The sequence below is a fragment of the Oxyura jamaicensis genome, chromosome 23 (genome assembly GCF_011077185.1).
Source record: "Oxyura jamaicensis isolate SHBP4307 breed ruddy duck chromosome 23, BPBGC_Ojam_1.0, whole genome shotgun sequence".
Lineage (NCBI taxonomy): Eukaryota > Metazoa > Chordata > Aves > Anseriformes > Anatidae > Oxyura > Oxyura jamaicensis.
In genome coordinates this window covers 3,215,035-3,236,722 of record NC_048915.1, presented here as the reverse complement: position 1 = coordinate 3,236,722, position 21,688 = coordinate 3,215,035, and the positions used below count along the sequence as shown (strand labels likewise).

At 46.1% G+C, this 21,688-nt stretch overlaps 1 protein-coding gene and 1 long non-coding RNA gene across 6 annotated transcripts in view; both read left to right on the top strand.

Annotated features, from left to right (window-relative positions):
• Positions 1-43: 43 nt before the first annotated feature.
• LOC118177654 lies at positions 44-1,413 on the top strand. The gene is made up of 4 exons (XR_004755885.1): positions 44-198; positions 554-583; positions 906-956; positions 1,317-1,413. It is a non-coding gene; the product is annotated as an uncharacterized LOC118177654 (long non-coding RNA).
• A 15,836-nt stretch (positions 1,414-17,249) lies between these two features.
• The window catches only part of RPS6KA1 (ribosomal protein S6 kinase A1), a 41,746-nt gene continuing 37,307 nt past the window's right edge, over positions 17,250-21,688 (top strand). For 2 of the 5 annotated variants that reach the window (XM_035345642.1, XM_035345637.1), the window contains exon 1: positions 17,250-17,306. In XM_035345642.1, coding sequence (XP_035201533.1) covers positions 17,265-17,306 — 42 coding nt within the window. In that variant the 5' untranslated portion in view covers positions 17,250-17,264. Of the gene's footprint in view, positions 17,307-18,735; positions 18,922-21,688 lie in introns of those variants that run through there. The other 3 variants (XM_035345639.1, XM_035345636.1, XM_035345640.1) reach the window with 2 other exon arrangements.

Genomic DNA, 21,688 nt, shown 5'->3' with positions numbered 1-21,688 from the left:
CCCCCCCCCTCCCTTCCGCCCGCTGGGTCCTCGTTGTAGCCCTCCCAAATCCCGGGGAGAGCCCCCAGGGCCTGCCACCCCCCTCCCCGCAGCCGTTTAGGAGCGAGCGCGCCCCCGTTAACTTGTTGCCTCTGCTTCTCTTTCACGCTCTAGGCTGAAGGAGATACCAAGGGCGATAAGGCCAAAGTTAAGGATGAGGTAAGAAGTTGGGTGTTTTCGCCGAAGTTGGGTTGTGAAGTGTTGGAAGGCAAGGTTCAGCTCGGTTGTCAGAAAGATCCTTGAGGGGACGGGGATTCCTCCTAATCCATAGCGGCCCTTCCAAGCGTTAGCTGCACGTCTGGGCTTAAGCATGAAAAAACTATTTAACTATTGTTAGTTATTATTAGGAGCGATGTAAACAGGATATTCTCGTGTTCCTTGAGAAAGGGAAAAAAAAGTGAACTAAAAACTTAGAAATTACTCCTGGGGTTTTATTACTTTGCGATCAGACTTTGCGTGTTTTGATGGTTTACATTTTGTCACGTTAAATTAAATACTTTCTCTTTTCAAACAGCCACAACGGAGATCGGCGAGGTTATCTGCTGTGAGTATTCTCTTGCTGAGCGGAGATGTCACAACATTTAATAGCTTTAGGCTCCGAGTATTAAATACTGCATCTGTGTGAGAACTGTAGGTATTCTGGAGAGACGCATTGTTCAGCTGAAAGAAAGTTATTAGCTTAACAAACTGCCCCATTGTGTAGTGTTATGGGAGTGGCTGAGCAACTGACAAATCAAGTAAGTGCTTCCATTTCAAATGTTTCAATTTGCTTTCCTAAAAATAAACCATCTGGGGTTGAGTAGTAAAAAGAAATGCCTCTTTAAAAATAATTTTTCATAATACGAGAGTCTCTTTTTATTTCACAGAAACCCGCCCCTCCGAAGCCAGAGCCTAAACCTAAAAAGGCAGCTCCAAAGGTGAGTTGTTGTGTTAGCGCTGTTACCAAGAGGAAAGTAAGTTACGAGGTTTGGATTTGTCTACTGACAGAACTTTGTAGCGTATCTAGTGCTGAAATCTAGCTGCGTCATCGCTTCTATAAAGTCGCGGTGAAAACTTCTGTATTTTACAAAACTTGAATAAAAAATACCGAAGAGTGATTAAGTACAAGAAGACCCTTCTCATTGGCATCGATCTCTTGAATACGTGAACACTTGTGCGTTGCGCACTTCTCAGGCCGACATCCAGTGCTGATTTTACCATGCTAGGTTTCGGATTCCTGTGGCTTAGTGACTGGATGTTGGTAATTGTGATGGTGTGTGTCATCTTGTGTTTGACAGAAGAGCGAGAAGTTGCCCAAGGGAAAGAAGGGGAAAGCTGATGCTGGCAAGGAGGGAAACAACCCTGCAGAAAACGGAGATGCCAAAACAGACCAGGTATAACAGCAGGTCTAGCAGCTTGAGTTACAACAGCAAATTGATTTTTTCCCTATCAAACAAAGGCAGGTCTAGGCTTGTGCTAATGAAGATGAATTACTGCTTGAGTATTTAGACCTGTCGCTTGTGACATTAACAGCACGTCCACGGATGCAGAGGGCTGTGTTGCCTGGTCAGTAATGAGTTACTGCTGTCTGTTTGCTAGTTGCTGTATGAAAAGTTACTGTTCTGCCTTGTTCTAAAATCGCATAAAGTTAGCACTTCCTAAAGCAACTCCAGGTTGCCTTTTGCACTACTGTGAAGGTTGGATTTCTTTCTGCTAAGAATTACGGTGGTACGGCCCAGGTAGATTTCTGTTCGGAGAATTGTTACTCGGGAAAAGGAATTGTGTTTGGTGCAAGTGTGTGGTGTATATTGACCGGTTCCCCCTTTTTCTTTTAGGCACAGAAAGCCGAAGGTGCTGGTGATGCCAAGTAAAATGTGTGAATTTTTGATAACTGTGTACTTCTGGTGACTGTACAGTTTGAAATACTATTTTTTATCAAGTTTTATAACAATGCAGAATTTTGTTTTACTTTTTTTTAAGCTATGTTGTTAGCACACAGACCGCTTCGTTGTTGTGTTTTGAGGGGGGGGGGGGGCAGTGGGGACAAATGTCACTTAGTCTATTTCTTGGAACCTAAATTTTCAAAGTAAAAGTTTACCCCCTCCCCAGTTTTTGGAAGAAGGGCTCTTCCTGAATAAAGGAGGAAGGGTTTCCTTAATGCTGCACGTCTGTTTCGTGAAGTGCATCAGAGTGAACGTTGAAGCTCCCAAGACGCCTGTTGCCAACTTCCAACTGCAGTTTGTATTGCCCTCTGTGTTCCCTTTCGTGTCCTCAGTTTTTGCCCAGAGCCAATCACTCCGAAATACAGCAAAACCGGCATTTTGGGACTTGCCACTCTAAATGCATTGTCAGGTGATCCCGGACTTGTGGTGTCTAATTTGGGACATAATAGCTCTAAAAGGAGCTGCATTTCCTCTTTTATATTGTGGATCTTCAGATTAAGAAATCTGCAGTTTTAATTTTTCTCAAAGTCAGGGTAGATTTGTGAAGAGTTGTTAAACAACATGCTAAATGTGAAAGTGTCCACCCTCACTCTAAACTTTTCCCTCTACAAGTATGAAATGAAGATTCTTCAGTTTTATAGCAACTTTTACGTTTGGGTAGTCCATGAAGGGAGGGGAGTTTGACAGTTGTTGTAAAATGTTGCAGATTGTAGCCCATGTCCTGCCTAAATTACCATGATTGTTTATGAAAAGTACCTTTAATAAAGCTGGATACGGTTTGGCTTGGACTGTTCTTAATGCCTTTCTAATTTCTATTGCCGTTATTTCATCTCTGGTGCGGTTGAAAGCCTTTGTTTTAAGCGTCTGAGTTCAGATAATTAATGCATTTCTGACTGACAAGTGAAAAGCAGGGATTTCTGTACCTAAAAGCTAGGTGAGGTAACTTCACTGCAGCTTGCTCGGAAAGTCCTGACTTCCTGGGAGGCCCAAAATGGAGCACGTTCGTGAATCTCCTGAGATAATTTATCTTTGTTATCGCTGAAAAAGCAGCGGCCATAGTGTTGTAACTACACAAAAGGGGGAAGAACACTGCAATCTTTCAGTTGCTGCAGAGAAAAACAAATTTTGGTAAGGTTTTCTTCGTCGTGAAACCAGAACTAGTTCCATAAAACTGATTATGTGTTAGATTTGCTTGAATATTGTTGCTTCTGCTAATCAAACACAGCCTTTGCTGTGGTGTAGTGACTAAGCAGGAAACAAGATTTGTTGAGTAAAAATGCGGCATTATTATAGTCACTATTATACCCTAGAACAGAGCCAAACCAAGAACCCTAATGTGTAAATGTCTCCTCCAGTAACTTTACGAGATGGCATATTTCTTCCATCTTTACTTGGCTTCTCCTGGGCCTTCAGTGTCTGTTCTTGATTAAGTTCAGTGACCTGTTGCAACCTGTGCTGTTCAGAGGGAATCCAACAGCAACAGGGAGGGGTTTCAGATTGAGAAGTATTCCGCGTCTAGAATGCTGGAGGTATTCTAGAACACAGGGAACAGATCAGAATGTCCCAGTGAGAACGATTTTTCCACTTTGTGTTATCATAGCTGAAAAGTCTTACATTTGCCCTCGCAAACATAGAAGTAGTGAGCTTGAGTAATGTGCGTACCCCACCCAGAAGCAGCAGCGTAGAAGTGGCCAATGATGTTTCTGACAACTGCCTTGAGCAACCAAGGAGTAGGATGCAGCTGCTGACAGGCTGCAGCTCCCCAGCAGCAGGAGCAGGGAGAAAAAGGAGTAAATCAGGGACGTTCGCCAGGAGAGGCAGCCCTGGGACAAGTGAGTGGGGCAAAGTGGAAAGGATCTCAAGGATTTACAAGAAGGGCACTTAGGGTGCTGTGACATTGGTCTGCTCTGCTCAGCCGTGTCCTCAGAAGAGGATCTGATTGCTCTAGGGAGGAAGAGTGGCTCACCTGTGTGAGAAGTGACGGCCGGTTTGAAGTCCTCTGGATTTCCCAAGGAGTCTGAATTTGTAAGCATGAGATGAGCATCGAGGTCTTGGACAGCCACAAGCTGGATGATGTGAGTGCTCTGCGAGCAGTGAAATGGCTTTCAACCAATAATAATGTAATTATTATTACATTACAATAACGTGAGAGTGAAGAAATCTTGAAATACCCTACCTTGCTTTATGTCACTGGGCCTCTGCAAAGGGAATGAGCAGTTCCAAATGAGCTGGCTTTTGAACGGGTTGCTGCCGGCCTGGTCGCCGACTGAAATGCTCCGAAGCCAACCTTGTGGCTGGGAGGCCTCTTCACCCCTCGGTTGAAATACACACTGCTGCTATCAAAGTGTGGTTAGAGATTTTATTTTTGTTGAAGAACGTGCTCCTGAACTATTAATGTTTTCAGTACTCAAAATGCTAAAATGTTTGCTGCTGAGTTGTGTGTGATGGTACAGGGTATTTCCTCCAGCCGGAGGAAAATAATAATAATTCTTGTGATAACTGCTGCGTAGGTTACTCTGTAGTCATCCAGCCGTGCCATCTTGACTGCTTCCCATTCAACTTCCAAACCTCATTACCTCTTGCATGTACTGAAAACTGTCTTCGTGTCTGTGGCACGTGTGTAACTTCATGCTCACACCGTAACACACTGAAAGCATTGTCACTTTGATTTTTGCTACAAAGCTCTTTTATATTTTCCTTTATTCCCATCCGGAATCTAGCTGCTGATCAGAACGTCCCTCTCTCCCATGAGCAGAAATGTTGCTAGGGAAGTTTTAAACTCGCTGGATGATCTGCATCTCAGCTACATGAGGGATCTGCCCGTCTCTTCTCTACACAGCGACACGTATTTGGTGCTGCAAGATTTGAATCTATTGCTACATCTGAGGTGTTTCCCACTGGGCATGCCCTTGTGCTGAAGTTATTTTTTCTTCTGGGGCTTGACTTGACATGCAGGGCTCATCTATTTCTCCTTAAGCAAAATGTAAGGGATGCTAAAGACAGTAAATCCAACTAATTAGTTCTCTAAATTAAAAACTAAATAGCAGACAACGCTGTGCTGTAACCCATGCATGTTTAGTGGTTAGAAATAGCCACAAATCTGCATCTCCAGCTGCCAGAACGCCTTAAGCTAAAAATAAGTTTTTCTGTTAAATCATAACCATTTTACATGGAAAATCGTGTGTGTAATCTGGAAATGTGATTTATGCTACTGGGTATGTTAAAAAAGCTGGTGTCTCAGGTGGTGTTTGCCTTAGCATGTGCTTTGTACTACTAGAAAGTCTGAGATTACAAACATTGGAGACTACAGGAGTTTCATGGAAACAGGTAACGTGAAAAAGCACCCAGTGATGGACAGCTGAGAGTCACTACTTCGTGATGTTTCAGTGATAAATAATGTGCTATTCAGAAATGTATATATATTTTTTTCCCCAAATTTCAAATCAGGCTGAGGATTTGAGCATTCAAAGCACTCCTCAGAACACACAACAGTTCCATATGCAGCAGATGACGAGGAAGGGCCATGGATTGTCTGCTTTAAAAATAAATAACTAGTACTGACAGAACTCAGTTGCGCTACTGGGCTTTGCTCAAGTTTCCCATCTAGGATTTTTTCCTCTGTTGCGGCATAAATCCTCCTCTGTAGTTTGTCAGCCATGCCTCAGTACTTCTTAAGTGTTGATACCTTGAGGGCCAACAATGAAATTTTGAAGGGTAAATAAGCTGGGATCCTGGCAGGTCCCAACTAGCTGTATCACTTCCTATTAGATGCAGTATGTCTTGAGATCCGTGCTACGCTCTTAGGCAGGGTTGTGCTGGGTACATTGGATGTGTCCTGTTCTTAGGATAAGATATGAAAGCTTTTTGTCTCTCTGCTAATTACCTGAGTTCTGAACACTCACTGTCAATTTGCATGATTCTTGTTCTGCTTTCTGACACCTTTCCCACCTTCATTTTATCCATCCTCTCACAGAGAAACTTGATTTGCACAAGTGATGCGCAGTGAAACGGGAGCCTGATTGACTATGAAGGGCTGAGTCTGTTGCTTGGAGTTGCAGCTGCTTTCATGCAAAGGAGAACAGCCACATCCAGGATGCAGGAGGTCACCACTAACAACAGAAAGGAAAATGAGTAGGTTCAGTGTTTCCTTACAGGCCTTGTAGTTGTGTACCTCTCTGGTTTAAATCCATATAAAATTAGTGGCTATGCCAGTAAGTTTTTTCTCAGATTATGGCTTCAGCACAAAGTATCTGGGAAATAGACCCACAGAAATATGCAAGTGTGCATATTTATGTGAATTGGTTTATATATAAAGTTACTTTATATAATTTATACATGCATATGAAATAAATATTTGCATATTTGTTTCACACTTTGAATCTAAAGCCACTTTTTGACTGTATAGGTAGGATTGCAAAGAATGGCTAAATGGCACCAAAATATTTGGCATGCTTTTATGGAGCCTGTGGATGATTCTTGTTTGCCTTCACGTTTCGCTGGGGTCTTAAAAACGTTTAGATTACCGAGACACGATAGAGCAAAGTGTCTGGGCAGTGTACTAAGTGACATTTGAATGTGAGTAAAAGTTAGCGTGAGCAAGTTGCAGACCAGCATGTCACCCTAATTCTGCAGAAACACCTTCAGCCCAAACATATTTTTACTGTAAAGTGAAAGTGGCTTGTGAGCTAAAAAAAGCATGAGAACCGAAGTAGATTGTGCTGGGAGGACTCCCCAAGAATGACAAACTCATGTCCCTGCCCCTCCCAGTGCAGTGCCCTTGGATTAACAGTTTTGAGTTTCAGGATAACGTACTCCTGCAGAAGTTTTCATCTTGCATTCACAGAGCTTAATTATATTTGGAAAAAGTGACGGTATGCTCCTCGCATCAGCCAAGCCCTGCCATGGGTGGGTATGAAAAGGAACAAGGAAGGAAAGGAGACTAAATTTCAGTGAGCGCAGACAGTGAATATTGAGTTGCAGGATCACTCATGTCAGAAGAATCGCCTAGCTTGATGGCACAGGGATTTCATTGTCCCTAAATCATCCCAGATACAGTAATACCATATCCAGGGATTAATATTTCTAACTATAATTTCTGAGAAATGGGTCCTTATCCTGCCGTTGATAAAGATGAAATGGAGCTATAGTTATGCAGACAATTTACGACGCACACCTGTCCTGATTTGCAAAGGATAGAAATGAGACAGAACATGGGAAGCTGATTATGAGTAGATTTTGACTGAGGCTGAGGAAATACCAGCTAATAAAGCGTTAGTAAATTGAGGTTAGGAAGATTTACTTGAAATGGGAATTTTTAGGGTGCCAGATGACGTAGGGTGTGACAGAAGAAATAGCAACAGACTACATCAGGGAAAGCTTCCTGAATGTGAGGTCTATTAAAATGTATTAAAGCCTCCAAAGAAGAACAATTTCATTGCCTCAGGTGCTTAAAACCAGCCTGGAGAATGTACTAAGAAAACACGCTAGAAGGAGCGGTCCTAAGTGGCTTTAAATAACCCAGCTGCGTAACATCACCTTTGCTCCACCTTCCAACCCACCTGCAGATACTGGAAGACTTTGCCTTTTTCTACCACATACTTGAAACCCAAACTTTCTAGGTTTCCCCTTCTGAACAGCAGATTTTGGATTTCCTTTTATGTTACTCAATTTTCCCACTAAACTTTTGGATTTTTAACAGATTTCCCTCTGGGCGACAACTCTTTCCTGCTCTCCAGCTTTTCAGTTGCTGTTGCTATGTGGAGGTTAGTGTGTACAGCAATCATGAAGCAAGAGGGGAGTTAGCCCAGAGAAGATTACTATTTTAGTGTTTCACAATCGGGAGATTTTGTCTGCGTTACTCTAATGAAGCGGTATCTCTGTGCTTATTGTTGGTGGAAGTAGGTGTTTTCCAAGTATAAGAACCAAATGCTTACTATTAGGGGGTCTTAGTCTAGTGTGAGGACTGATTGTAAACTTGGGCAACTAAATTACCTTTTCTAGTGATTTCCTTCTTACTGGAGATAATACCAGACATTGTTAACTATGTTTTGGGTATTTGGTGAATAGATTTTGTTGGACTGTAGCCTGGTTTGAAATGCCCAGGTTTCCCTGTCACAGCATGACTAAATTAGCTTCCTTGTTGGCAAGCTAAACAGAAATCCAGGAAGGAAAATTCCATTGATACTAAATCAATTTATCTTGCGAAAATGCCCATGGTTTCAAAAGTAAGCTGGATGTGAGGCACATTGGCAGGGGAGCACTGAATTTGGCAATCTCGGCTATCACATTCTTGCCCCAGCTCAGTGGACGCAGGGATTTTATGTCGTGCTGTTTGTTTCATTATCAAACGTTGATTAACGGCCTATTCCTTCCCTTCACCACACGGTGGTACCAGGAAACACAGAATCAGTGCTCGGAAGCCAACAAATGGCTGGCAGTGTCCAAGTGCATCACACACTGCCTGTTAACAAACCTGGGAGGCTGAAGTCTGGTTTATTACAATCGAACGTGTTACTTCTTTTAGACAGCGGGACAAGTTCTCTTCCAGCATTCCCCATTGCCGTGGTGGATACTGTATCTTAAACCCAGATTTAAATAGCTATTGTATAAGCCCGGTCAATTTCAGGCTTGTTGGCACAAGCTACTTAGATCAGATTTGCTGAATCTTCCACCTGAGATGACAGTATTGTTCAAAGAAATAATACGTTATCAACAAGCTTTCTGTACTTTTTGTCATGTCTCCTTTTGCATGCCAGCGTCTTCAGTATGTTTGCTTTTTCTCTTCAAGCTAAATGCAATCCAGGAAACAGAGTTGTAATACCTGTGCTAATTCACAATGCTCATTAAAAGCCTGACTAGAATGATTTTTGTGATGTTGTAAAGTTCAGTGCTCACTTTGGTAGCCAGCAACCTTTCCCATCATTGCATTAACATTCTCGTCAAGTCTAGCAGGATGACATCCTATAATATGTATTGGGCTGAAGCAATACCATCATTTGTAGAGAGCTGTTTGTCCTTCACCTTGCACATTATGAAACACTTTAGTCATTGGGTTATCTCCTTCTAACACATGCTTTCGATGTTTACCCTTAGCAAGTAGCAGTGCCTAAAGTTGGAAAGGAAGTGGCTGCTTACGAGAGTTGGAGAGATCGCATGTGAAGCACTTGACACACTAATGATAGTTCCTTGAAGTGGATGCAAAATGGAAAGATGAGCTCCTGGTAAGCCAAACTTGTTCCTTTTCTTCAGCTCTCAGTACGTGATTGGGGCAGGGATTACTGTGCTAGATGCATTTATGGGATGAAGTGAGCAAAACATCACCCAGGCTTAGAGGGAGAAGACAGGGATTCTCAGTCACTGGCAGGTGTAAATTCCATGCCATGAAGATGCGGCAAACATTGAAACCAATTGCTTCAGGGACGTTGGAGTGGCACTGCGCTGGAAAACACAACATAGTTTTTATTCAAATGTCCCCATTAAATATGCACCGTCACCGTTCCCTGCTAGTTCCTAGATAACAAACCTACAGTGATTATTCAGTGATGAGCGAAACGACCACACCAGAGTTTTAAGCTGCATATACAGCTTGCATTGCGTGTGTGTGGCTCAGCCCAGAATTAGGGATGCCGATAGCCCCTTCTAGACCCTTTCTTCCTATCATTCACGAAGGTGGTCAGAAGACTAGTTGGGCTGAAGCGTGTTGGCCTCAGCAAGCTTATACTGTATACAGGGCCTGGCTTGCACACATGAGTAATCAGATTGTTTAAGATAAAATGCCCCAAAGTCATCTCAAGGTCCTTCTGTGTGTGCTCGGCACCAGGTTTATGCATTTGCTGCCTTTGTGCATCAGAGCAGTGAGAAGTGCAATGGCTTTTTTTTCTGAAATGAAAGGTGCTGGGTTCCTGCCCGCTATGAAGAAATGGTGTCTGAACCCTGAGCAGGTAGCTCATTACACAACCAGGCACGTATGAAGTCAGAATTGTGGCTTCTTTGCACTCGTGTGCAGTTAGCCCAGCAGCAGTTCTCATGCATGGCAGTTATGTAAGTCTCTGTGCAATACCGTGCTTTTCTCACAAGAGGGATTCTTCCCAGTATTGCCACCTCACCAACACCCTGGTTCTGCAGCTTTTTTGTCTTTCAGATACAGTTTCCATCTTACACTGGGAGGCAAATAACTACATTTTCTTCATGACTGCTGCTAAGAACTGCAAGGCCACAAGGGGTAACTAACTGATACTCCAGACAGGCTGGTTTACTGGTTCTTGATCCACGCTGATTCACTTTCTCACTTTACTGAACAATTTCTAAGGCCATAGTGATGAAATTTGAACTCATCTGTTTCTGTCTATATCTACCTCTCCCAAAATGCTTCTGGCAGCAGGCGAGCTTATGCCAAAAGCGCCCTGGTGATCTTGTAAGGAGCGACATTTATCCATTGGTAATTGACTCCTGTATTAATTTCCAAGAATCTGGCAAGCAGCTGCCAAAAAACCTGTTTCCGTCTCTGTTGATCAATACTGCCTTTCAACAGGCATGTGGTGTTACTGAGTGTTAGCTAATAGCGCTGTTTCTTGTACTGCTTTACGAACTGTGACATGCTCCAATGTCGTAAGATTTGAGAGAGACTTTTCAGTTAAATAATGCTACATCAGATGTTAGTTATTATCCGTTTCCAACACACTGGCCTCATTTCCACCGTATCTTATGTTGGGCTGCCGCCACAGGGCATTTATCTCTAACATCATGCTAGTAGCTTTTTAGGTTGAGGCAGAAAATGCTTCTGTGCAGATTTTAAATAGACAAATAAGGCAGCAGGTCTGGCCAGGACTTTCAGAAACAAGGTTATGAGCAAATAATCTTTCTCATTTCCCACAGGAAAAGGGTGAAAAAAGTCTTTACCTACCTTGCAAGCCCTATCTAAGTCTCGTTTTTGCCGTCATTGAAGTCAGCAGCAAAACTCAAACAGGCTTCCAGAGCTGGAACCTTTTAAAATGTTCACTGCCTGTAGCGAAACCTTTATTGATATAGAGCAGTGTGCACTGAAGCTTTTAGTTATCCCCACTGGGTGACAAAATACCTGTCTCTCAAGTTTTTACTCTGTAAATTGCTATTACTCAGTGGCTGGAGACGCACTTGTGAGCAAAGAACAGGAGAAGGTGGTGGGAGAATCACACAGACTGCCCCACGGTGAGCTCTTTTCCCTCGGACATGTTTCTTGAGCATCATGTCTGAGCGTGACAGTCTAGAACGCGAGTGTGCTGGTGCGCTTTGAGAGCCTGAAACATCCGCGGGCAGGGAGGAACTCGGTGGTGTGGCTCACCACTATTCCTGCTCCACTGGTATTTACTGGTGCAGCCTTCAGCTGTTCCAGGCAGCAGCGGGGTGGCTGTGCAGCTCCGCATCCATGCTGCAGCTGCTCCTGGGTGCTGGAGGTTTATCTGTGCATTGAGCAGGTTTTGATATTTTTTTATGTGCTTATTTTATGAATCCTTGAATATGGATGCTGGGATAGCCTTTATAGGGCAATGTGTGTTGTTTTCAGTGGTAAAACGTCACCATCTGAGCAATACCACCCTCTTCTCTTTACACTGACAGAGGAAAGGCACAGCTCCAGTGTAACAAAGAGATTGCTTTCGATCACATGGAAGGAAGCCCACAAAGTCTGAAGAAAGAAAGATAAAAGTAAGCTTCTTGCTTTTGATCTTAGAAATTCTGAAATTATCTTTTCTGAGCAGTTCTGGAGAATGACAATGAAATGACAACCACACAAGTAATGACCGCTCAAATTGTCACTAGAGAATCCAGAAAAAGTAAGCCTTCCTTCATCAGTCGAGGTGTAAGACCTATGGGTAAACTCACGGCAACAGAGCCAGAAGAGGCCCAGCTGGACACTCCTTAGATTTCTAATATAAAGCACAAGTACCTCTTTTGGAAAGACAAATGTCTAAAGAGCAGTCTCCAAACTCCCTTTACTCATCATGAAGGTGAGCAGGGGAGAAGAGCGATTTAAAAAGCGGAAACAAAAAGTTCCCCCACTGTTAGCAAGTTCTGTTCTGCTCTCGAGTATTGATCCAGTCCCTGGGGAAGCAAAGAGGGAGTCTTCAATCTTTCAGCAACAAAGTACCAGCCTTGCATTTCTGCTCCGTTTTGTGGTGTGCTGAAAGACGTGGCGCTGCAGAATATCTTGGAGCCTCATTAACTCCAGAATCTTTTTTTTTTTTTTAATGCTGATGAGGGACAAACAGGTTTTCTTTTTCCAGGTAATTGTCTTTCTGACATCACTGAACCTGTAGTGCCTTTTGTTCACTCCCCAACAAGGAAACCGGTGAGCATGGGGTAGATATATCTGCTACCTGTATTTGCAAGCCAGCTGAGTCATATCTGTGCCGCTTCGCAGTTTTAATCAGGTTCTCAAATACAGAAAAGAAGTATTAGAAGAAAAGTTTCTCTCCCTAGGTGATGAAGGCACCTCTTTAGAAAGTTTTGCTTGTGTTATGTCTTCCTGTGGAATACAATCGGTCATTCTGCCAAAATATTCCCAGGCAGGATCACTTCTTGTGTTTTGGGAGTTTATTTCTCTCCTTGGTTTTGTGATGTGGCTTTTCAAGTCTGGATGTGTGCAGCAATCTCAGTTTTGTAAGAGTACTAAGAAGTGAAACACTGACAGTTACGATTATATCAGTCTTGAACAAATTGGAAATCAAGTCTTTTTGTGTGTGTGCTTTTTTTTTTTTCCTCCATAAGAAAAATAGTTTACTTGGCTTGGAGTCTTTTGGCTTATCATCAGGATTTCTGAGATGTACTTCCAATTTGGATTTTTTTTTAACTTTGAATGATGGCATCCCAAACTGTGTAATGGGGTAATTAGGACTGGGTATTTGTGTGTGCCCTCTGTTAAGCAGGATGAGACTTGTTCAGTTGCATGATGTAGGCTTGAGACTGCGAAGAGTGGAATGACATTTTCCTCTAGCTGAAGCTGGGTTTCTGTTGAAATGTGTTTTTGTTTTCAGTTGCCAGATTTCCCTTCCCTGTCTGGAGAAACTGGGACCTGTGCACCTCTGTCTGTTCTGTAAGTAACACAAAACTGAAGGAATCTATTTGTATACACTTAAAAGACCCATCACTTATTTACGAGTTCTTAAACCTAAAAGAATTATAAAACTGACTACTTACCACTAGTGTTTACTCAGCTTTCTCCCTGGCTAGGGGACAATGAAAACAGGCCTGAGAATTTCACTTCTGTTTACAGTTTCTAATAGCTTTCTCTTTCATGTTGTCACTCCCTTGCATAGCACTACAATGAAATAAACTACAAACATATCTGTATGCTAATTAAAACCAAAATTTGCCAAGTAACTTGTTCAAAATAACTTACCACCTGGGCTGCAAACCTGCGCTAAAAATCTGCCTCCTTCACTCTCCAAAATAACTCATTTGCTTGTATTTTATATGATTTTTTTAAGTCTTTTTCAGTTGTAGTTGAAGACCAAACCTCCCATTTTCCTTTCAACCAGGGAACTGAAGTCACTGGGACCCAAAGAGCTCTGCTCAGGTGTGTGTCAGCTGGTGCTGCTGCGTTGAATTCTCTGAGCAGCAGAGCTAAGGAAATAGCAAGTGTGTGCAGCAGGCAGAGTGCAAGTTCACAGCAGCTTGTTATGAATCCAAAAGGCTGAGCCAGAGCAAAGGCTGAATGGGCTGTGAAAATAGCTCCTCTGAGGTCTTAGGAAGTATCTAAAGGCTGTGACAGAGTATAATCAGACTCACATAGTTTGAATACCGAAAAAGCAAGTCACTTTCCACTCTCCCCTTAGATAATGTTAAGAAGAGATGTCTGTGTTTGAAACAGATTATTTGCTCCTTTTGTTTGGATGTTAAGGGTTCTGTTCTGCATAGAAACAGGAACAGACCTCCACTCATTTATTTGCATCCAGGAAACGGAAGGTAACTGATATCAGGGGAGACTGACAGAGTGATTGTATCCATGACAACCAGCAGATATGGCCTTGCTGCCTGGCAGCTCGTTCCCTGGTCGCCTTCCCAGGCCACAATCCCAGCTCCAGTGGGTCCCTTTCCTCGAGGCACCTCCTGGCTGCAGCTGGATGTTCCTGAGAGATAGGTGCCAAATTCCCAAATGAAGTGAGTTTCCTAAAGGCAGCAGCTTAATCAATTCTTGTCTCCATTAGCAAAACTCTTCCCTGACTTGTGCTGCGTGTGCTTCAGCCAAGGACTTCCTGGGAGCCCCAGAGGAGGTTTCAGAAAATCTGGTCCATGGGGGAACGGCATGATTTACAGTAACAGGAGCAGGGTGGACTCAGCAATTTGCAGAGCCAGCAGGCAAAATGCAATCTGTAGTGCACAAGAAAAGAAAAGGCTTCAGATATGCTAGACGCCTTAATAAATGCAGGAATTGGGGAGCTGAGCAAGGTCATCTGATGCTCACCTTTGCTGGAAGTACTGGCAGAAGTTAAACGTGTTTGTTCTCTGAATAGGCCTTCAGTCTGCACGTACCCGTTTCAGGAAAATGAAAGAGCTGCCTGGACTGTGATCCTCGAGGAACTCCTCATCCCACCATCTGCTGTGGTATCTTTTCTGCGTTCCAAATACTGCCTGGACCTGCCTTGGAAAACGCTGGCATTTGAGGCAGCTGCAGTTGCACACAGCGGTAAGGAACGGAAAGAAATCTGCCACAAAAGGAAAAAGCAATTCCAGTGTTAAACCCAGCCAGAGTTCCTCGTTTATAGGGCACCTGCTTTATTTCTTAAGTATGACGTTTGAACCACGCTGAGGAAAAATGTCTCCCTGGGATCAAAACAAGGTGATATATCATCTCTTCCTTCATAGTGGAAAAACAAAGCAGAAGAGGCAAGGAAATGAGATCTTGAATTGCGAGCTGGGGATTAGAAGACAGGACATGGAGTTCAAATTCTATCCTGATGACCTCCTGAAACCATGACTCAGTCCCCCTATTAGTAGTGGGGATAACAACAAACTACTAAGGAACTGATTAGTGAATCTTAAAAATACAAAGAAGGTTGCTGTAAGCTCTAATTAAACGACTGTCATCGCGTATACACAAAGCAGATTACGCCAGCCTGTCTTTGGAAATTGTAGCAGGCATTTGGGACTCAGCTTGTGCGTTCTCATGCCTGCAACCTCGTTGCGTTTCCTTATATGTTTAAAAGCGGCGTAGCATGAAGCATGCACTTCAAGAAGGATGCTCCCTGGCTTCAGTAAAGAAAACGGATACGGTGAGCCATGGGAACGCCGTGTCACGGTTGGGTTAGGTGGGGAATCGCTTAGGCAGCTTTTAGCGTAACGAGGAAAACTCTGCCTCTTCAAAGCCTGATTGGATTTGGTAATGTGGATAAGGACCGGTCTCCTCTTCCTCCGCTGGGGAAGTGCTTCTTTGGGGATAACGGGCTTAACAAATGTTGTCAGCCTCCCTGAAGAGGAAGATGTTACAAACCAAAAGCCAGCCAGCTGCAGAGGCAAAAGTATTTACCATTGTATTTGAGGAGGATTTGATTTTTTTAAAACAAAACAAAACTAAACTGTAGCATTTTGAATTTTCAGCAAATTTAGTACTGATGAAAGGGCCAGCTAGTTGATCTGGAAGTCTCTGTTTACAATAACAGCAGCAGTCTAAACGGAAATGTAGAAATCACGTTATGAACTCTCTCCAGCCTGCAGCCCTCTCCAAAAAATGTCCGTATATACGTTTCAATCACTGTATTTAGCCATGACACTTACCCAAACAGCAGGCTCTGCTGTTCAGCTCCAAAGCACATTATTTGTACCCTGCTTTCAGGACAGGTGCTGTTTTTTACAGCTATTCTTTGACTAGAAAATAAATACCAGGGTAGACCGCTACCTCATTTCACTTACCCAGGCATCCTCCTCTGGACTTGCTAACAATCTAGTGTGACACATTTCATGTTCTGTTAATCTGCACTAGGCAACACTGAATCACAATTACTGAAGGAAGGTCAGGCTGATAATAGATAGCATTGCTTCTCTTTGAGCCCTGTAGATGGGGATTGAGAGACCTTTAGATTGTCTACCCAGCATTGCTGCTGAATTGCTGTGCTATTATCTAGTCTTTTCGGGGGGGGTTGTATAATTTTGAGGATACTGTAGAGCTACCTCAGCAAAACTCTCCTAGCCTTTAACAGAAGTGGCTGCACAGATGCAGGAAATAGTCATGCATAAATCATTTGTAGCCTCCCAAATATATTTAACTTGCTGTTTTATTAAAAGAATTGGGCAAGATAATTTGAGAGTTTTGTTTAGGTGCGGTGGCACCCATGGGCGCAGAGCTGTCTTTTTCTTTGAGCCTAAAGAAGTCGTTGCTCCGTAAAGCTTCATAATTTCTGTCTTTTGTCAAGCTCACGGTCAGCCTGCCTGTCATTCTGCGGTGAAATATGAAGGACTTTCTGCATCTCAATAGACCTACGGGGGGGGGGATCAACAGTAGGTTCCTTTCTCCCTTCCCTTACTGAATTCCAATAGGTCTTGCTCTGCCCTCAAACTGTTCTTCTGCGTATTGTCCATCAAACTTTTGCTGTGACCTTGGAAATTAAGACTCACTTTTCTACCCTTTGCTGTACCACCCTAGAAGTGCCCAGGTTCCTTCCAGTTTTCAGCACTTCACAAGGAATTTATTTTACGTTTAGCATTTTTAATTCATTGTTGTTTACAGTAACAGTGATGACCTTGGGGTCAGAAACTTCTCCGGAGTTAATGACCAACTTGATTAAGATTACCCCCTCAGCTGCTGCAGATAACCGCTCAGCACCCGATCTTACCTGACCTGCAGGCACAAACCTGCCTTTGAAGCTGGGAGATGTTTTGTGGGTCACCTGATGGGAAATGTCCTTTGTGCCTGTCGTTATGGCTTACCTGCTCCGCGTGGGTCTGCCACCTGGGTGGGAAGCTCCAAGAGCACCAGAATGTCACCCAAAGGTCACTTTCATGGAGCCTGGCATTAAGGCATGGCAGGGCACAAAGAGCAGTGGCTCATTTTGTTCTCCTTCCAGAAAACATCCAGAGAGCCCTCTGCTACGTGCACTTCTCTTCGTGTGTCCCACCACAGACCTGTTCAACACGCACACAGAGCAGATAGAAATCCAGAAAGGGAGATGCGTTTTGCAATTAAATGTAAGTGGGATGCCAGTATTGACATCATCGTGTTATTGATGCCATTTAAAACAGGTTCCAGTCTGCAGCAGCTGGAGGATAGATGTAACCAGACGGCACACGGTGTCCCAGGCAATACGGGGAAATTACGGACAGCTTTGGAGCTGAATGAATAACTCCCCACGAGATCTGCTTCAGCTTGCACCAAAAGTAAGTGATGTGAGTTTAATTGGCTGTAACGGGGCCTCACTCAGTACCAGCCTGGTGGGTTTGTGTTACTGAACGCCTTCATCTGGGACTCCAACACTGAGGGCACGGAGGGGTGCTCTGCACACAGGACTAGGAGGCAGCTGTTCCCAGGCTCGGCTCAAACACTTTCTGTCACCCTGGGAATTTTTTTTCACACGATTCCCCCGCATGTGAAACAGATAACAGCCTAAACCACAAGCAGGTCCTGATGATGACTTACAGATTAGCTTAAGTGTTGTGACGATTAACTGGAATTTTTCAGTGGTGTGTTCTGATTGCCCTAATTGAGCTTTTTCTGTGTTCACTGCCCTCTCTGAACAGGTTATGGGCTGAGGACTGTGCAGTGCTGGCTTCTTGGGACAGATGCCTGCAGAATGCAAAACCTGAGCCATATGTGCTTTCACTTGGGCTCGTTAAATGGTGTTTTCAGCCACACCTTGATGAGGTCAACCCTTAGTGATGCACCCTTTCAAAAAGATTTTTTATAACAATTCTTTAGTGAAACACAGAAGCATGGTGCTTGGGGTTTGGGTAACCTTTTCCTACATGAGAAGCCTGGCAAAGCAGAACAGCGATTGTACGTGAGCACTTGTGCTTAAGGCACCTCTCCTTTGAGGATCTCCAAACAGTGTAGAAAGGTGGATGTGGGTGTTTTTAACCCATGTTTTGCCAGGAACAGAAAGGGGAGGAGGGCCCTACGAGCAGCAATGAGCAGTGACTCCCTGTGCATCTCGAACTTAGAATCCAGATTTCCCAGAGAGGATTCCTGCTTTAAACAGAAATACAAATGATCTCTTACTGAGTTTACCCTCACAGCCTCTTCCTCTGGTGATGTCGTGTAGCACTGTACGTGCAGTGAACCAGCTGGTGACTTCTGCAGCTCCAGAGGATCCTTCCAGGGCACAGAAGAGTTGGATGCTCAGAGCAGTGTAGCTCGCAGTAGGTTTGCTGTTCGGGTGCCTCTTGGTGCCTTGGAGGATTTCCTCACTAGCCATGTGCACGCAGTGACTGCCCCTCACCCTGCAGGTACTAGGCAGTGCCTTACCACCGGCTTCAAGATCTCTTTGCCTAACGGGCACAACCCGAATTTATCAGGCAAGCCTGCGGCTGATCGGGAACGCATCGCCCCGAGCAGCCTCGCTGCCCGCCGAAGGTGCGCCCGGCCGAGCTCTTCGTCCTCCCCCAAACCCGCCTCGCGTGGGGCACCTGCCCGTGGGGAGCTGCCCGGAGCCCTCCCGCAACTTCGCCGCGGGCCCTGCCCTTTTCTCGCTGCCTCCCGCAAGCTCCCGGTCCCCGGCAGCCCCCAGCCTCCCCCCGGCCCCGGAGCTCTGCGGGCGGAGCGGCGCCGCCTTCCCCCGGCCCCCCCCCTCGGCTGCCCCGGCGCCCCGCCCCGGCCCGCCCCGCCGCTCCCGGCCCGGCCCGGGGAGCCGGTGCCCAGCGCGGGGCGCTGAGCCGAGCCGAGCCGAGCCGTGCCGAGCCGAGCCCCGCGGGGCAGTCACAGTCCGCCGCCAGCATGCCGCTCGCCCAGCTGGCCGAGCCCTGGCCCAACATGGAGCTGGTGCATCTGGACACGGAGGTGAGCGGGGCACCGGCCCTTCCCGGGGGGCAGCGCCGCCCCCCAGGGGGCTCCGCGGAACAAAGGAGCGCCCGACCGGCCTCCCTCTTCCCTTCCTTCCTTCCCTCCCTCCTTCCTTCCTTCCCTCCTTCCTTCCTTCCTTCCCTCCGCTCCTGCCCCGCCGCTGCCCAGCCCCGCGGACCCTCCCCGCGCGTTTCCCCGGAGGGCTCCGGCCAGGGCTGGGGGCCGGCTGGCTCCCGGCTCGGCGCATCGCGGGGCTGGAGGCCGGCGTGAGCTGCTCCGAGCCAAAGGGCTCTGCGGGCACGGCCGTTGTGCCCAACGGGGCTGGGAGCGCCGGGGGCTTCATGGCTCCGCTGCCTCCCTTGCAGGCTTTCATGATGAGTAACGTGTGAGTAGCGTGCACCTCTCTTCCCACCTAAACACAGGGGAAGGCTGGCCCTGCTGAAGGCCCCGGGAATAAATGCCTCTGATGTGGGGTCTTTCTCCTTAAGCCTTCCTTTCTGTCTGTCTGCCTAGACCCAGCTGCCCTGGCAGGCCTGTGTGGCAGGTTTGGGGTACCCGGTCATGGCTCTGTTTTACTTTGCTGGATGTGTGTGCTTCCCTCTTGCTTTGCTCTTTGCCTTTAATGAAAGCTTCCAGCCCAGATGTGCAGGACAGTGCACCGCATCTGTCCACATCTGCAGGCTTGCCTCACAGCCATTTCGGAATAAAGGGACAGCTTGGAGCAGTTTTCACCCGCTGCCGAGCAGCCAGCTGAGGCAGCGTGCTCTGGCACTCTTTAGTTAAACATCTCCTAATCCAAATTGGAGCTAGCCGCTTCCCTGGAGGAGTGACAGGGGCGGTGTGGCTTTTGTCCCAGGTTATGCTCAGACCTTGGTGCTCTCCCACTTGGCTGGATTGAAGGCTGTCATGCTCCTTCACCCCTCCTGTCACACCTAGGGTGTTGTGATGGTTAACAGCTCAGATGTGCTTATTCCTATGTAAAATTTTCACTTGAGGGACCTTTGCTTAGAGCACAGGCAGCGTTTCACTAAGCACTGCAGCGCCAGCAGAAAGCTCTGCTGGCGACCGGAGGGGAGCTTGCCTAATCTTCATCAGCCAGATGTGGCGAGCCTTCCCCCGGAGACTTCCCGGGGCGGGTGGGAGCCGTGCGGGGGGTCCCCGCGCTGCGGGCACGCATCTGGCACGAAGGTGAGGGTGCAGTGGGCTGAGGGCATCCGTTCTGAAGCATCGCTTGAGTCACGAGGATGTGTTTGTGCGCGAAGGTGGGAGAGGATGGCAGTCCTGCAGCGACTTGATCGTGATTCCTGAGACCGCGTCACGTGCGCGGAGGCAGCCGGGTGTGCTGGGGTAGGTTCGAGCTGGATTACAGCGCTTTGTAATTGTGGTTTCTCTCTTCCGAAGCGGGAAGATAGCCTGGAAACTAAACTCGTCATGGGAGGAAATGAACGCTAGTGCCCAGGGCAATAAATGCCATCGGTGAGATTCATTTACTGCCTAATCCCAGGTCTCAGGTGCCAGGCAGCTGGCTGTGTCAACATCACGAGATCTCTTGACCAGAACTGGCTGCGGGGGGGGCCCGCTGCGTTTGTCAGCCAGAGCCAGTTGTGAAGATCGCGGCAGCACCAAGAATGATTTCTCCCTGCGTTAGTTAACAGGTGTGTTAATTGTAAACGGAAATTCCAGGGCCTGCCTTCCCCCAGCTCACCTTGACCAGAGCTGTGGGTCAGCCCCAGGGTCAGGAGCAGCTTGCAGGTGACATTTCTAAAGGTCAGCCTCTTTACATCTCAGTATCACCCCAAATGGGACGTTAGCAATTTAGTTCCCTGAGGCTGGAGGTGAGCAGGTACGTGTGCTTGACTCCAGCGAGGCAGATAATACGGCTGGTTTCACCTCTGAGCCTGGCTGTCACCACCTGGGCCAGATGTTGCTGCATTCCTTCCGATTCTGCAGCCTACCCGCAAACCGCAGCGAGGGACTTAAGTTCGGTGCGGGTTTGTTTTTACCTTGTGAGGTTAAAGTCACCGGGAGCAGAGGCCCGAGCAGAAAGTTTTAACCTCTCCCGGGCAAGGTGGTACCACGGAGAAACGAATGAGACTTTTCTGGAATGTCAGTTACGTAAATTGCCTGGGATCCTTGCCATCGAGGTCTGAAACCGGCTTCCTCGAACCTTTGCTTTCTGAGTCACAGCAAGGTGCTGTTGCCGCGCTGGTGGAGGCATCAGACCGATTGGTTCAGATTTGGGGTTTTTCCACCGCGCTCCCGAGCGGTCGCTGCTGGGGACCGCTCACAGCTGGCGCCTGTTGTCCCAGCCTGCCGGGGAGTGGGTGGCAGTGGGAGCAGGAACAGACCCGCTGCAGGAGACAAGTCCCTCTGTCCTGGGCACTGAGCTCGCTTCATGGTACTTTTTCATTCCCTCTTCCCTCAGAAGCTTCTATTATTCGGAATATTGCTTATGTAGTAGAAAAATCTGGCTGGGGCAGAGTAGAAGCGACAGAGGGGAGGTGAATGACTTCATCACCATAGCGATGGAAACTGTCATCTGGGCTATGCGTTTCTTTAAACTCTTCTCTTGTTACACAAACATCCAGCAACACAACTGACGTGGGATTACGACAAACCCAACCACTTCAAGCTAATTATTTTTGCCTGTATCATCCTTTATTGAGCAGAAGCTATTCATGAGTAACTATCTTTTTCAAGCATCTTAGCTGAACTGTGCATAAACCAGTGATCAAAGATACGGGAGGAAGCCAAGCGCCTTGTG